Consider the following 12,838-nt stretch of genomic DNA (forward strand, 5'->3'; position numbering starts at 1 on the left):
ATTTTTCCTTCTCGATCGCGTCTGGTAAACCTTCCATTCTGCATTTGTTCTTTGTTCGTCTATTTGTCTATTCCGGCTACAAGATCGCTTTGGCTCATTCTCGACTGTCGTTCCGCTATGAGATGTTTCTGTTGACAACCGTCTCTTCCCGCTAGACTCCACTGTTGTTTCTTCTCGGTTATCGTGTTCGTTGCTGCTTCCATCGTCATCGTTGTCGCCGCCGTCGTCGTCGTTGTCGTCATCGCCAGTATCATCGTCACTTGAGTCGGAATGAACCGACTGTGGTGCGCGTTGGTTTTCGTTTCTCTTCTGCTCACTGCTAGGGCCGGGAAGTGCTTGCTTTTCGGTTACATTCGACGAAGTTCGTAGTGGTTCCTTCGGGTAGCTGACGTAGCTACGATGGCTGTCAACGGTAATGTATACTGGCAGCGGTTTCTCCATCCTCATACGAACCACGCGAACGCCATTCGGAACCCCCGAGAAATAGTTTTTCCAAACATCGTTTTGGATGGAAAGTACCTTGCCGTACTGTTGCAGATTCTTAGTGATGAGCGAATTAGGCATCTGCGGCGGCAGATCGTGGATTTTGACAGTAGTGGTGGGTCCGTCCACATACACCGGGACGAAATAATCCACTCCTTCGTAGATAAACGAATGCCGTAGATGGTGCTGCTTATGTAGCCGTGGTGCTACGCTCGCATTGTTCATTTCAATGAACACACAATTCTCGAAAACTTATTCATACAGACTCAAGTCAAAAAAGTGTACATACTTACTTTATCGATCCTACGTGTTTTGCAGACGAAATTCTACACGTTTCGCTCTAAACCGACTCGATTTTTCACTTTTAGAACGTTTAATTTCCGGATTTACAAAATGACGAAAGTAAGATTTTCAACTTTCGCAACCTAACCACTACTTTCGCCACCCCGCTGTATGGAGAGACAAAGTGACTTAACCACGAATCAAAACAAAACACTACTTGAGTCAATTTTACACTGGTAGAAAAACGTCGCAAGTAATTGAATAAAACGGCTTATAATTTTGTCATAAAATTCTTGTGTGAAATAATAGGAACTCCATAGTTTTTGAACGCGAGCTCATTGTATGCAAAATTTAAGCAATGTGCACGTCGAAAAAATGTTCAAAAGGTGATTCATTTTAAAACAGTTTTAGAAGACAGGTTGTGATTCTTCTGAATTAATTTTCTCCAAACCGTATGGAAGTTACTTACGTCGATTTGAAAAAGTAATCGAGAATTGTCGAGGTGATGTAATTGGATGCTCTTGACATCGGCCATGTCAAGCTTGAGTTTTTTCTTGAGGAATTCCTCCACCTGGTCCAAAACTGGCCGCTTTGGCAGGGTGCTGAAATCCACAACTAGGGTATTCTTCCTATGCGCAGGCATTTTGCGTTAGATGCAAAATTCTGTCGCACAAGAAACCGTAAAAAATCGAATAACTGGAGCTTAGGATAAACACATATATCACGCACGAAGAGCGGTTGCCAACTGAGGAAATAATGGAAACATTGTATTGTAATAGCTGATTGTAGATTTGAAAATCCTCAAAAACAGACGTTGGACACGCAAAGGTTAATAAACTTAACCTAAACCTATAGATTACTAATCGTGGCTATAGACACTTTTTAGACATTAGTTCCAATGTTTTATGATGGAATATTCTATGTAATCAGTGAAGATTCCCTAACCTCGATTCTACCTGTGCTACATATAGAAATTCCTAAATTTTCATAACAACTGTGGTTTAACTAGTGATTCCAGTAATTAATGTTTCATTTTAAATTGTAAAATATCAATTTCTAGTATTGTAGAACTGGTAAATAGTGAGGTCACGAGTCGCCCTTGTATGTAATTCACTAGTACTATAACAGGGAGACAGCTAAAGGATCATCGTCAAAAATTTAGCCTGCACCATCCGCAGAGCCTTCTTCCTGGTATTAGAACATCAAATCCATGTTGGTACAAAATTGCTTGTAGATCAAAAGCTTATTCTCAAGACAAAGTTTTGTTCATCTGTAGATACAGTCATACGGATTCAATTTCCCCTAGTCAGTTTTAAGCAAGTGAAATTACTGTCCGGTGCATTGAAAAGGCAAATAGGCAGCTATGAAAGTAAAATTACCAAACTGTTTTGCAATGGAAACATCCAAAGTTCTAGAAAAAAGTGTTCCAAATGCAACCCGGTGCTAGGCAGCCATGTTTTAGTGGTCAGCATCAAACTCAAGAGCACCAACGTACATTGGCCTAATCATATTAGGGAATTTTTCCTCCAATACTAAAATGTGTTTCTAGCTAATCAAAACAACACAAATTGACTTGCTGTACTGCAATCCAATAGTTTGCAACCGTTTGTTTGTTCGAATAACTGTTGTTTTGCGGGAAAAGATTTTTTTCGGAGAGAAAGATTTCGCCATCATCGATTGTTATTCCTCAAACGGTTATTTGTTTACAAACATTGAGCTGTCAGTGGAAACCACTTCCCAGTGGGAACCAGAGATGTTTGCTCGTTATTTTTCAATGGGGTTGTATAGGCGGTGTCAGAGGCTGTCCAAATGACAAAAAAATTAATGATTTCCACACCTATAAATTGAACTTATAGCCTTTTGGTCTATAATAATAAGCAATATCACTAGGCCATTAAACCTGGCTATTTTTGTGCGCGTGCACCGGGTTGCGGATAGGAACAAAGGGCGATCAGTAGCATCCACTTAAATAATGAGACAAAATGCCGTTCTTTGACTAGGTGATGTTATGAGATCTCCTATGGTGTTGTAGTACTATAAAGTATTTCACTCTTTGGGAATTCTTTACTTGATAATAATTTTTCACTTAATAAATAGAATGAAACAATCATGCTTAACAAACACAAAGCATTTTAACTGCAGTAATAAATCTGATCCATCAATTATCTAAATTTGACAAGGTTTTGAAGAAAAACAATGAGTGAAAGAACTACTTATTAAATAAGCCACATCAGCTAAGTCGATATATAAACAAATGTTAGGCATAGGGTCATGGCGAGCGTTTGGTATGTATGGTAATAGTTGATTCTTATCTAATGGAGGTATTACAAGACCACGCGGACAATTTCGAAACAAATTGTTTGTATACATCAGTCTTATTGACCGAAAGGCTCAGCTATGCTGTAAAACCATTCCCTAGAAGATACTCATTAGTACCTTCCAATAAACAAACGTAACGCAAGAGTGAGTTTTGTTGGGCTCTGTGTTATAATCATTGTTCGCGTTTGACAATGGGGACATTAAGGTCAAGATAAACCGAGGCTGGACTTCAGTTCTGTGGTAGCGCAGATCTGGAGAGTCGAACAGCCACTCAGACTGTAGGCTTGGTCGGTTGGTCACTCGCTAGTGAGCAGTCCATCAGGTTTTCGACGTGAGTGATTGTCTGGTTCTTTAGGCTGGTGCTCTCGTAGGATTGAGATTTGACCTCGGTTCATCTTCACCCTAAATTAACTTCAAAGACCTTGGGAGACACAAATCATTTCTAGGGTTCAACAATAGTTATACAGGTAGTTCACTTCACTTTTTAGACATTTGGAAGACATTGAGGATTCTAATTTCTGTAACGATAAATAACGAATAAGTCATACAAATGACAAGACAAAGTACAACAACGACATTCAACAAAACTTCAATACAGTTAGGTTCAATAAATAGTTACACAATGGATGGTTGATTGCTTTACTACTTGTTTCGCTACATAAGTTGATGTTTTTAATTTCACATCTCGCATGTTTGTGTTCTAATATTATTTTTCAAATTCATTAGATTCAATCAGTAGTTTTCATACTTTTTTTTCGAACATTGTTTTTTTCCTTACATTTGTATTTTTATATGTTAAAATACCATTTCAATATTGAATTATTTTGCTCGTAGGCTCTAAAATAATAAATAGAATTGTTTGACCTACGGATTCATTACATTTTGCAGCATTATTAGCAGTATTGTGTCAAATCTATCCTGTTTACCTAACACCCAAGCCAATCCTATTTTCCTTCTCCCATGGCGTTTGCGTGGTCAGCATAGATTATTCAGCCATTACCCCTCCTATCATCGGCTTTGGATTGACTTGCGCTCTTATTGCCCCACCAAACGCTGCAAAATGAAAATGGAAATGAATACGGAAGAGGCACTGGTTTTGGTCATAGCGCCAATTATAGCCATAGTGGATTATAAACAGATTTACACCGATAATTTGCGTGTAACATTTCGTGTCGAACAGAACACATTTACAAGGTAGAGCTACACACATTAAGTCGTACAAATGGATTCAAGAAGAAAAAGGAACACCTAGTTTTCATTATAGCTAAAACTCCTATAATCCTAATTTGAACACTCCCATAATAAATCAATGTGATTGGCCAATTTAAGAACCAAAGTTAAGAATGTGGCTGAAACTGTTTCTGGTGGCCTATATTGACCAATGCGATTTTCAATGCGAAAATGTGGGTTATGCTCAGTTCCGATATTTTTCATACATAATAGAGATTGAATGCTTTCCATTGGGCGTATTTGCAGTAAATGTAGAGCTTTTCATATATTTATCAGAGATGTATATTCTTAGGTTGGCCAAAACCCATGCTCCTCCCCTTCTGAAATTAATGTCTGACGGTTTTACAGGCTTAACCCTCAAAGCCCAAGGATAGACCTTTTATTTTCAATCGACTGGTGCTCAGAAACAAATAGGTTTAATGGAATGCGGTTTCCACTATGATCGATGGGATGAGTTAGACTTCCTGCGAGTGGATTTTTTCAAACCGGAAGTTCAGGTCTAGACATGTTTTTTAAACGGAAATAAGTGTTTCCTAGTCACAACTTTTACAACTTTAACAACGAAACCAATATTTAACAATGGGTTTTAGACATTTTAAGATTTTAAGTAACGAATCAATGTAAGAATACATCATATGGTATATTTTCTTGCACGGGGTAAAAGCCGGAACCTGGTTTCGGAAGCAAAATCCGGATAGGAATCGAGGCCTAGGACGCATGTAAATTTCATTCTAAGCAACAATGCGGCTACTTAAACGTCATAAAATCATTCCAAAAACCCAATGCGAGGCATCAACTCTCAATATTATCAATTCTACCGTATGGCCAAAGCTGGATTGTAAGGTCACTTCCGGCGAGCCAGCAGACAAATATAGATGACGCTTGACACTAAGCATGTGACTGCTCATACTACATGAAATAACCTCAGCGTAGCTGCTGGAACATTGCCCTTGCATGAATTGACACTAAGATTACCAGACAATGAACGGATTCTGATGTCACTTCCGGTAAATCAGGAATAAACATAGATGATAGGCAAAACTAGACATGCGACCATTCAATACTCTGGAACAACCCTCAGCATTGCTGTAAGAATATGCTTCTGCATGTACTAATACATCAGCCAGATGAACAGACAATCACCGGAGTCTTAGGCCACTTCCGGTGAACCAGGAAACAAACATGGATGAAGCTCAGAATCGCATTCCATTAAGCTTATTTGCTTCTGAGCACCAGTCGATTGAAAATGAAAGGGCTGTCTCGGGACTTCGAGGGTTAATCAAATTCGTTCGCAAAATATTTGTTTCGAAAAATCGCGACATCTTTTACAAACAAAAAAAGTAGCAGCGCATTCTTCTTCTTCTTTGCTTTACGTCCTCACTGGGACAGCTTAGTGTTCAATGAGCACTTCTACAGTTATTAACTGAGAGAGCTTTCTTTGCCAAAGTTGCCATTTCCGCATTCGTATATCGTGTGGCAGATACGATAATACTCTATGCCCAGGGAAGTCAAAGAAATTTCCATTAGAAAAAGGTCTTGGACCGACCGGGAATCGAACCCAGACACCTTCAGCATGGCTTTGCTTTGTAGACGCGGACTCAAACCTGTCGGAATTACGTGTAGTGGCAAAGCCTGGGATCAGTATGGCTTCAAAGCTTAAGGTGAAACGTCTCAGAATCCAAAGACCAAAGACACAAAACTGAAGAAATAGTAGTACAAAGTTCCTGTTCTTCTTATTTTGAGCTTTTTGTTAGTGCACAATGCCAAAATAAGAAGTACACTACTGTTGGATTTCCTTTGCGAGATTAATGCCTTCAAAGTTTAGTACAATATTGGAAATAGATTCTAAGCTGTTTCACCTCAATCAGTTAAAAAATTATACCTGAAACATACAAGCTAATAGCATTGTATTTTACAGTCATAGTTCTTTACAAATAACTGATTATATATAGACCAAAAACCCATGATTTGCGACAAAAATCTTGATTCAAAAAACGAGATACTGAACACTTGTTTTGGTCCATTGACCTGGTAGTCACTTTATCGACTCCGTCGTTCTGTTCGGCTTTTTCCACCGTCTTCTGCTGATGCGGCGTCAACTGGTTTCGGCAATGACATGCAAGTGCATTACTGTACGGTGAGGTGACTCTGGAATTATATGGCTCGATCGGTTATTTGTAAATCTCCAGCTACTATTTTCCTCTCGGATAATAAAAATCTTACCGATCAAATTCAAAAAAGAATTTTCCTAGAATGTTCCAATCGTGTTTTGAGTGAAGTGTTTAACTGAAAGAAAACGTCTTAAACATTGATAGTCTTCTGTACCGAAGAACAGATCCGAATCGACGTCCAAACCCACTCCGTTTTACAGTTCTGACCCGATCCTACATTTTGGGATGCAATTAACAGTGATGCTTATTGCATTTTCCCATTGCGGGGAGAAAGGAATTCGCAATTCGGAGTCTCCCTTACTTTCTACTTTCCGAAAAAAAAAAACCGGAACCGAGCATTTTATTGCGCCGAGAATTTGGCCCTTTTGCAAAAGCCTATAAAATGCATCGGACCCAGCGCCGAGCCGTTCAGTTAGTCCCGAAAATTCGTCGCAAAAATGAACGTTTGGCAAGGAATTGTGCTGGTGATTGTGGTGCTGTCCATTGTGGGGGTCGAATCTCTCCGAGCGAATAACGGTGGAAATCAAATCGTAACGATTGGAACTTTCGCAGCCGCCGACGAAACTTGCCTGACCAGGAAGATCTTCAAGTTCCAGTCTGATCCGCAGACGATCAATTTCATTAGCGTAGGGAGCAAAAAAAGGAGATTCTTTTTAGTTATGTGAGTGATTATCATGTCCAAATCTTTACAGACAACTGCCATCAATTGGATAAGGGTCTCCCAGCAGTCTCAGTATGGCGCAAAGAGCGGAATTGCTGCAAGTATTATCGGAGGTGCTATCGCAACCGAAATGCTGACGCTACTAGTGGAAGATACGGGCAACAAGAACTTTTTCCAGAGCGATGTTTTAGTGGAGATGCGGTGCACTCCTTAAAGTGTTGCGCTTGTTGTTGTTTAGTTTTAGGATGCTTTAAATTATGTGACAGCTATTTAATTATTTATAACTAACAATCCAGAGACATGTTTTGATGAAATTTACTACTATAGCTAAACATCCAGTCAGGTGGTGATATTTATTTGCAAGAATAAATGTGTTCAATAAACCGTAAATAGTTCATTTTACATCTGTTGAACTTTTTTTTCGGAAATATACCGATAAATAATCCGAAGTGATATATCTGTCTAACCTTCGATGCAATTGTAAACCAATTTCTAATTATCAACTATGAATTTGACCCCCTTAAAGAAAATGCTTCTGATTTTTTCATTTTTAAATAGTCTATCCTTTGTCCTTTTCCCAGAAAATCCAGGAGTGCTTATGCTGATTTTTTAAAGTGTTCATTTAAACTCACCCAAAATTTCTTATTATCACAGTCGAATCTGGGGTAATGGGGAATAGGTACAAGGAAGGTCCTGTCATAACAGGTTGTTCCAGATTTTTCATAGTTGACCGGTTAGTCTACCTAGTTGAGCGAACCATGCTGTGCACAATTATGTGATTCGTGCGCAATACATTGGACTCTGATAATCGTTGAGTCTAAACGGGGCAAAATGTCGCAGCGAAATTATGCTTGCAGGGATGTCAAAATTATCACAGAAATCTAAACATCCGTGGAAGACCCAACAGTTCTTCATGCCATTTCTACAGGGATCCCTTCAAAATTTCCCCTATCGATTATGAAAAGAATTTTTCTAGAAGGGTTATCCTGGGAAATCCCTCTGGAAAATATTTCAACCCAATCGAAAAATTACTTCATTGATTCCTTTTGGACATCTTTCAAAGTTGCCTGCATTAATTTCTCGATGTTTCGTCAATAGTATCGTTCAGAGATTCCTCGTGGCGTTTCTCCAAGAATTTTCTCCAGAGACTTCTCCAACTATTGTCCAGCAAGCCAAACAGACTTTTCCAAAGATTTTTGAGTTAACTTTAAATTAAATTTATAATTGATACTTTAAACAAATTGTTAAGTTTTTCCACCAGGGAATGCTGCAACAAATATTCGAGTAATTCCTTTCAATATTCATACACACATTTCTTTAGGGATTTTGTCTGAGGTTTCGTAAGGATTTCTACATAAAATTTTGTGCATGTTAACAAGAGTTTTTACATATTCGTTTATTTACAAGCTCAAGCGCCATCAGGCAAAATGGAGCCATACTCATTTGAATTTGTAGTACAATTCTGTTATGTGGTCTCAATGTCTAATGTTAACTTTGGGGAACCGTACAACTCGCGGTTTGGTCGAGGTTAGGAATACCAAATGTTGTACGTAAGGATGGGGTTAAGCATAGTTTTCTGGCGTTTTTGGAGGAAACGTGGCGACCAGCGAAACGACACGGGAGAAGGGAATAAACAGCGACTTCAATTCTCTTCAAAAACTCATAAACGAGTCTCATAGAGCCGAGATCCCGCTTACCTAGCACAACTCTAATGTCTTCCTTTTCTGGTTTTCTGGCCCTGAGGATAGTACAAAAATTAGATCTGGTAATATCGTGATCGTTACATTCCAATAATATATGGTTGATATCTTGGTAGCCTGCACGCACCACTGCTGCCATGATTGCTGTCTGTAGGCCCCAATCTGTAAAAGTACGAGCCCAGTGAGTAGTGATTGGTCATATGTCGACACATTACCGAAATAACGTCTCGACTTTAGTCCAACCCCTTGAACCACGGTTTCTTCAATACCTGTGGGATAATAGAATGTAACCAGCTTCCCAAGTCTCCACCATCTCATTTTCGTTGCCAAGAGATCAAGGCGTGCTGGCGAACGATTGAGAAAAAAGCATTGAGGGCGATTTGTCGGTCATAAATTTCGCCTTCCTTGACGAGACTGTCCGATTTCCCTGAATCCCTTGTCCGCTTGTTCCCTGAATCAAGCAATGTAAAGGGACCCAAACCAAGGTGATAGTATATGTAGGATTTGAAAGAGCACTCAGAGTGGATCGTATTTTGTGGAGGAAATACGGGGAGTGCTTTCTCGGCCTCATTGAACGAAGAGCCCTTATTGAGCTGAGACTATCCGTAAAAATGAAGTATTGATCAGAGGGAAGAGAGGAAATTCGCTCGAATGCGTAGTGTATAGCAGCTAATTCTATGACGTTTATTCTACAACGATGTCTTGGTTTAATTTGTTTGTGATTTTGTCTCATATCGCTGCAAACCATTGATATTTGTAAATTTCAATTTTCACTACGGAAAATATTCATTCTTTGTCTAACCAATAAAAAATCCTTCCAGAATTCTTCCAAAGAACTTACTAGGAATATCCCTTGTGATTCTTCCAAGAACTTTTCAAATATTCAAACATGTTCTTTTAAGAGATTTCTCTGTCAATTTCCACATTTTTTGTTGAGTTCCTCCTGGGATTTCTGCGGAACTACATTCCCGGGATTAGTAGTTATTATTCAACAGATTTTTCCTGTAGTTTCGCTTTCTGATTTTGCTAGAAATATTTTCGAAGAATCTCTGTCAAATTGTATAAAAAATCTCTTGAAGGATCCCGCCAGAGAATACTTTAGAATTTATTTTAAACATTTCTCCTGGAAGACCTCTGACATAGTTATTACATAAAATTTACAAATGTTAGATTAAAATACCATCCAGTTGTTCATTATTGATTTATTTAGGATTTTCTGGAATTACTGAGAATTTCTTCAAAAAAGTACAAGATGTCTTTCCACAAATTCTTCAGAGAGTTCACCAACAGTTTTTCCAACTTTTCCTTTGAGGTTCCTCCTAAAGTTTTTCTTTAGATTCCTTCAACAAATCAGAGTGCGTCGAGAAAGTCCGAGCAGTGCGTCGAGAACGCCCTAGAAGTCGTCAGTTTTTTCCCTCTCGGGTGACGCGTTCTTTTCTGCCGGGCAGTGCGTCGAGAAAGCCCGAGAAGTCGTCAGTTTTTTTTTGTCTCGGGTTGCGCTTTCTTTGGAGTGCATGGAGAAAGCCCGAGTAATTTTAGTTTGTTTTTCCTCGGGTCGCGTGCCCTTTTTTTCTGAGTGCTTTTATATGGCCGAGCAAACGAGTGAAGCTGAAAGTGTGTTGTGGCTGTTCAATCAAGGATGAAGAATCAATTGGTGAGCTCGTTTCATGCTTTTTTTTCAAATCTGTAAAATATGTATGACCGCACATTTAATCAAATATGATTTTTCAACAAACTATAACTTCATAACTTTTTGTTTCATATTTTTTATATAAAATCCCTTACCTTTATTTTTATAAATAAAAAAAATGCTTTGAATGGTTCTGTCTGTTTGACTGTGCTAAAAGTGTAGACTTGCAAAACGTTCATTTTTTTCAAAAGACTTTGAATGGTTCGCCACTGTAAGTGTCGGCATAAGAATATTATGCGATGGTCCCGATTTTTTTTTCAATTTGAGTAAAATATCTTAACAGCTGTAGAAATGTGGCTTTTAGCTATTTGTTCAACAAACTTTGAATGGTTCGTCACTTCAAGTAACGACATTATTTTCTCATATTTGAAAATTTTTCATGTCAATTAAAAATATTATATTCCTAAGTATGTTTATATCTCACAAATAATCGTTGATCATGGTCGAATCGCTTATCAAAGTGAATCCTGTGACCCAACGATCCTCCCCATTAAAAACCATTCCTCCCAGTAACTTTTGTGGAGATGCAGAGGAAAACACGATCTCCAAATAGCAAAAGTTACATACTAACATTCCTCCCCTCAATCCCACCTGACTGCAAGGACGTGGCCGGCGCCGTTATTGACCATGTATAAATAGAGGCACTGAATTATGCACACTGAAGAAGATTATGGTCAATCCCAGCCGATCTTCTAGTTGATTCTTTGTGCATATTCACTGACTTCGGTCAATCACGGAATAGCAACCATTGATATGTGTAGTCAGTCTAAGCTAAGCTAAGCTAAGCTAATATTCCTGCATCAAATCTTTCAGAAAATCTCTCAGAAATTTTTACTGGATTGCTTGAAAAATTCGCAGCATTGATGTTGCCGCATTCCTTCAAAACTCTCAAAAATGCCTTCCTATTTTTTTAAAATAATTCGAACATTTCTAGCGGGTCTCGCTCAATTTTCAGGAATAAAATCTTCAGATCTGTTATCTCTTTTTGACAATCAATATCTTGATTTGATGGTCAGAACCTCGCTGTTGCTCGAGTTCATGTCCTCTCCACAGTTATTTTGCTAAATGTTATTCCATTGATTTTTTAACCGCTATGCTGATTCTGAGAGGAAAAGTATTCCTTGGGGTTTTCTCGAAGACACTTTTCGTAGATAATTTTTGTATAATCCGAGGATTTTAAACATAGTTAAGAAAAAATAATAATGAAGTACTTCTGACGCAAATTGTGATGTAATATCGATGCATTTCAGGGTATCCGGCCATTTGGCCGAACGCCGTTTAGCCGAACACCGTTTGTCTGAACGTCATTTGGCCAAATGGGTCGTTTGCCCGAATGCCGTTTGATCGAATCAAGAACAAAAAAAAAATTCCAACGTTGATGTGCAGGACTCATAAGTGTGGCCCCATAACTGATCTGATAGTTAGCTTGTTGAACTTTATGATGTGGCGGGACGAATGTTTTTGATAATTTCATAAGAATTTTTCCTTTTTTAAACATAGGCTATTCTTTCAATTTGTACTGGTTTCGTTAAGGAAAAGCCAAACTTGTGTTTGCTAGAAATTGAATAATTTACTAAGTATTATCAGAAGGATTGAAGCAAATCGATGCTACAGAAAGACGAATAAGCCGTAAACCGTTTTAGTAACTGTCAAAAGTTGACTACAAATGCTATGCGAAAACCTATGCTGGCAGCTATTACTGCTAGCAGAGAAGTGAATAATTGCCTACTTTTAGAATGTTCTTTTTTCATCATTGACATTGAACTAATACTAAAGAGCTGTATATCAATGATGTTTCATCCTTCTTTAAGAATAAACTGTTCTTTGAAATTCAGCTTTGAAATTCATTACAAAATCATGCTAATTGTAGTTCACTATTATTTTCAATTTCGGCCAAACGACATTCGGCCAAACGACATTCGGCCAAATGGGGTCAAATGGCATTCGGTAAAATGACCCTTTCGACCAAATGGTGTTCGGCCAAACGGCATTCGGTCAAATGACATTCGGCCAAATGACCCGGAATCGTTTTTCTGAAAGAGTTCATCAAAAACTTCACAAAACTATTCGTAAAAAAAGTTTTGTAGAACTTTTTAATGTTCCTACGCCAATGCTAAAAAATATAGTGAAATTGGAGAAGCCAGGGAAGTAACCAGGGTTTTATTTTGTATTCACAATAATTATTTGCTATAATTTATATCTTGAGAGTACTCCACTCCTCTCCAACTATTTCAAGAGTATTTAAGAGATCCTTGAAGAAGTTCTCTTCTGCCGAAGTTCATCCAATATTTCTCAAGATGTA

General features: G+C 38.4%; 2 protein-coding genes across 10 annotated transcripts in view; both read left to right on the top strand.

The window, feature by feature from the left end:
- Positions 1-12,838, top strand: part of LOC5571277 (myocyte-specific enhancer factor 2) — a 296,538-nt gene that overhangs the window by 43,461 nt on the left and 240,239 nt on the right. The gene's annotated exons all lie outside the window — the stretch shown is intronic.
- LOC110675378 lies at positions 6,572-7,548 on the top strand. Its single transcript, XM_021840202.1, has 2 exons — positions 6,572-7,111; positions 7,178-7,548. Exons 1-2 carry the CDS (start codon positions 6,923-6,925, stop codon positions 7,358-7,360), a joined length of 372 nt encoding a protein of 123 aa, XP_021695894.1. The 5' UTR covers positions 6,572-6,922; the 3' UTR covers positions 7,361-7,548.

The sequence above is a fragment of the Aedes aegypti genome, chromosome 2, assembly GCF_002204515.2.
Source record: "Aedes aegypti strain LVP_AGWG chromosome 2, AaegL5.0 Primary Assembly, whole genome shotgun sequence".
Taxonomy (NCBI): Eukaryota; Metazoa; Arthropoda; class Insecta; order Diptera; family Culicidae; genus Aedes; species Aedes aegypti.

Coding starts and splice junctions, on each gene's coding strand:
- LOC110675378 (XM_021840202.1), top strand. CDS start 6,923: ATGAACGTTTGGCAAGGAATTGTGCTGGTGATTGTGGTGCTGTCCATT. Junction 7,112..7,177: donor AGACGATCAATTTCATTAGC/GTAGGGAGCAAA, acceptor AAATCTTTACAG/ACAACTGCCATCAATTGGAT.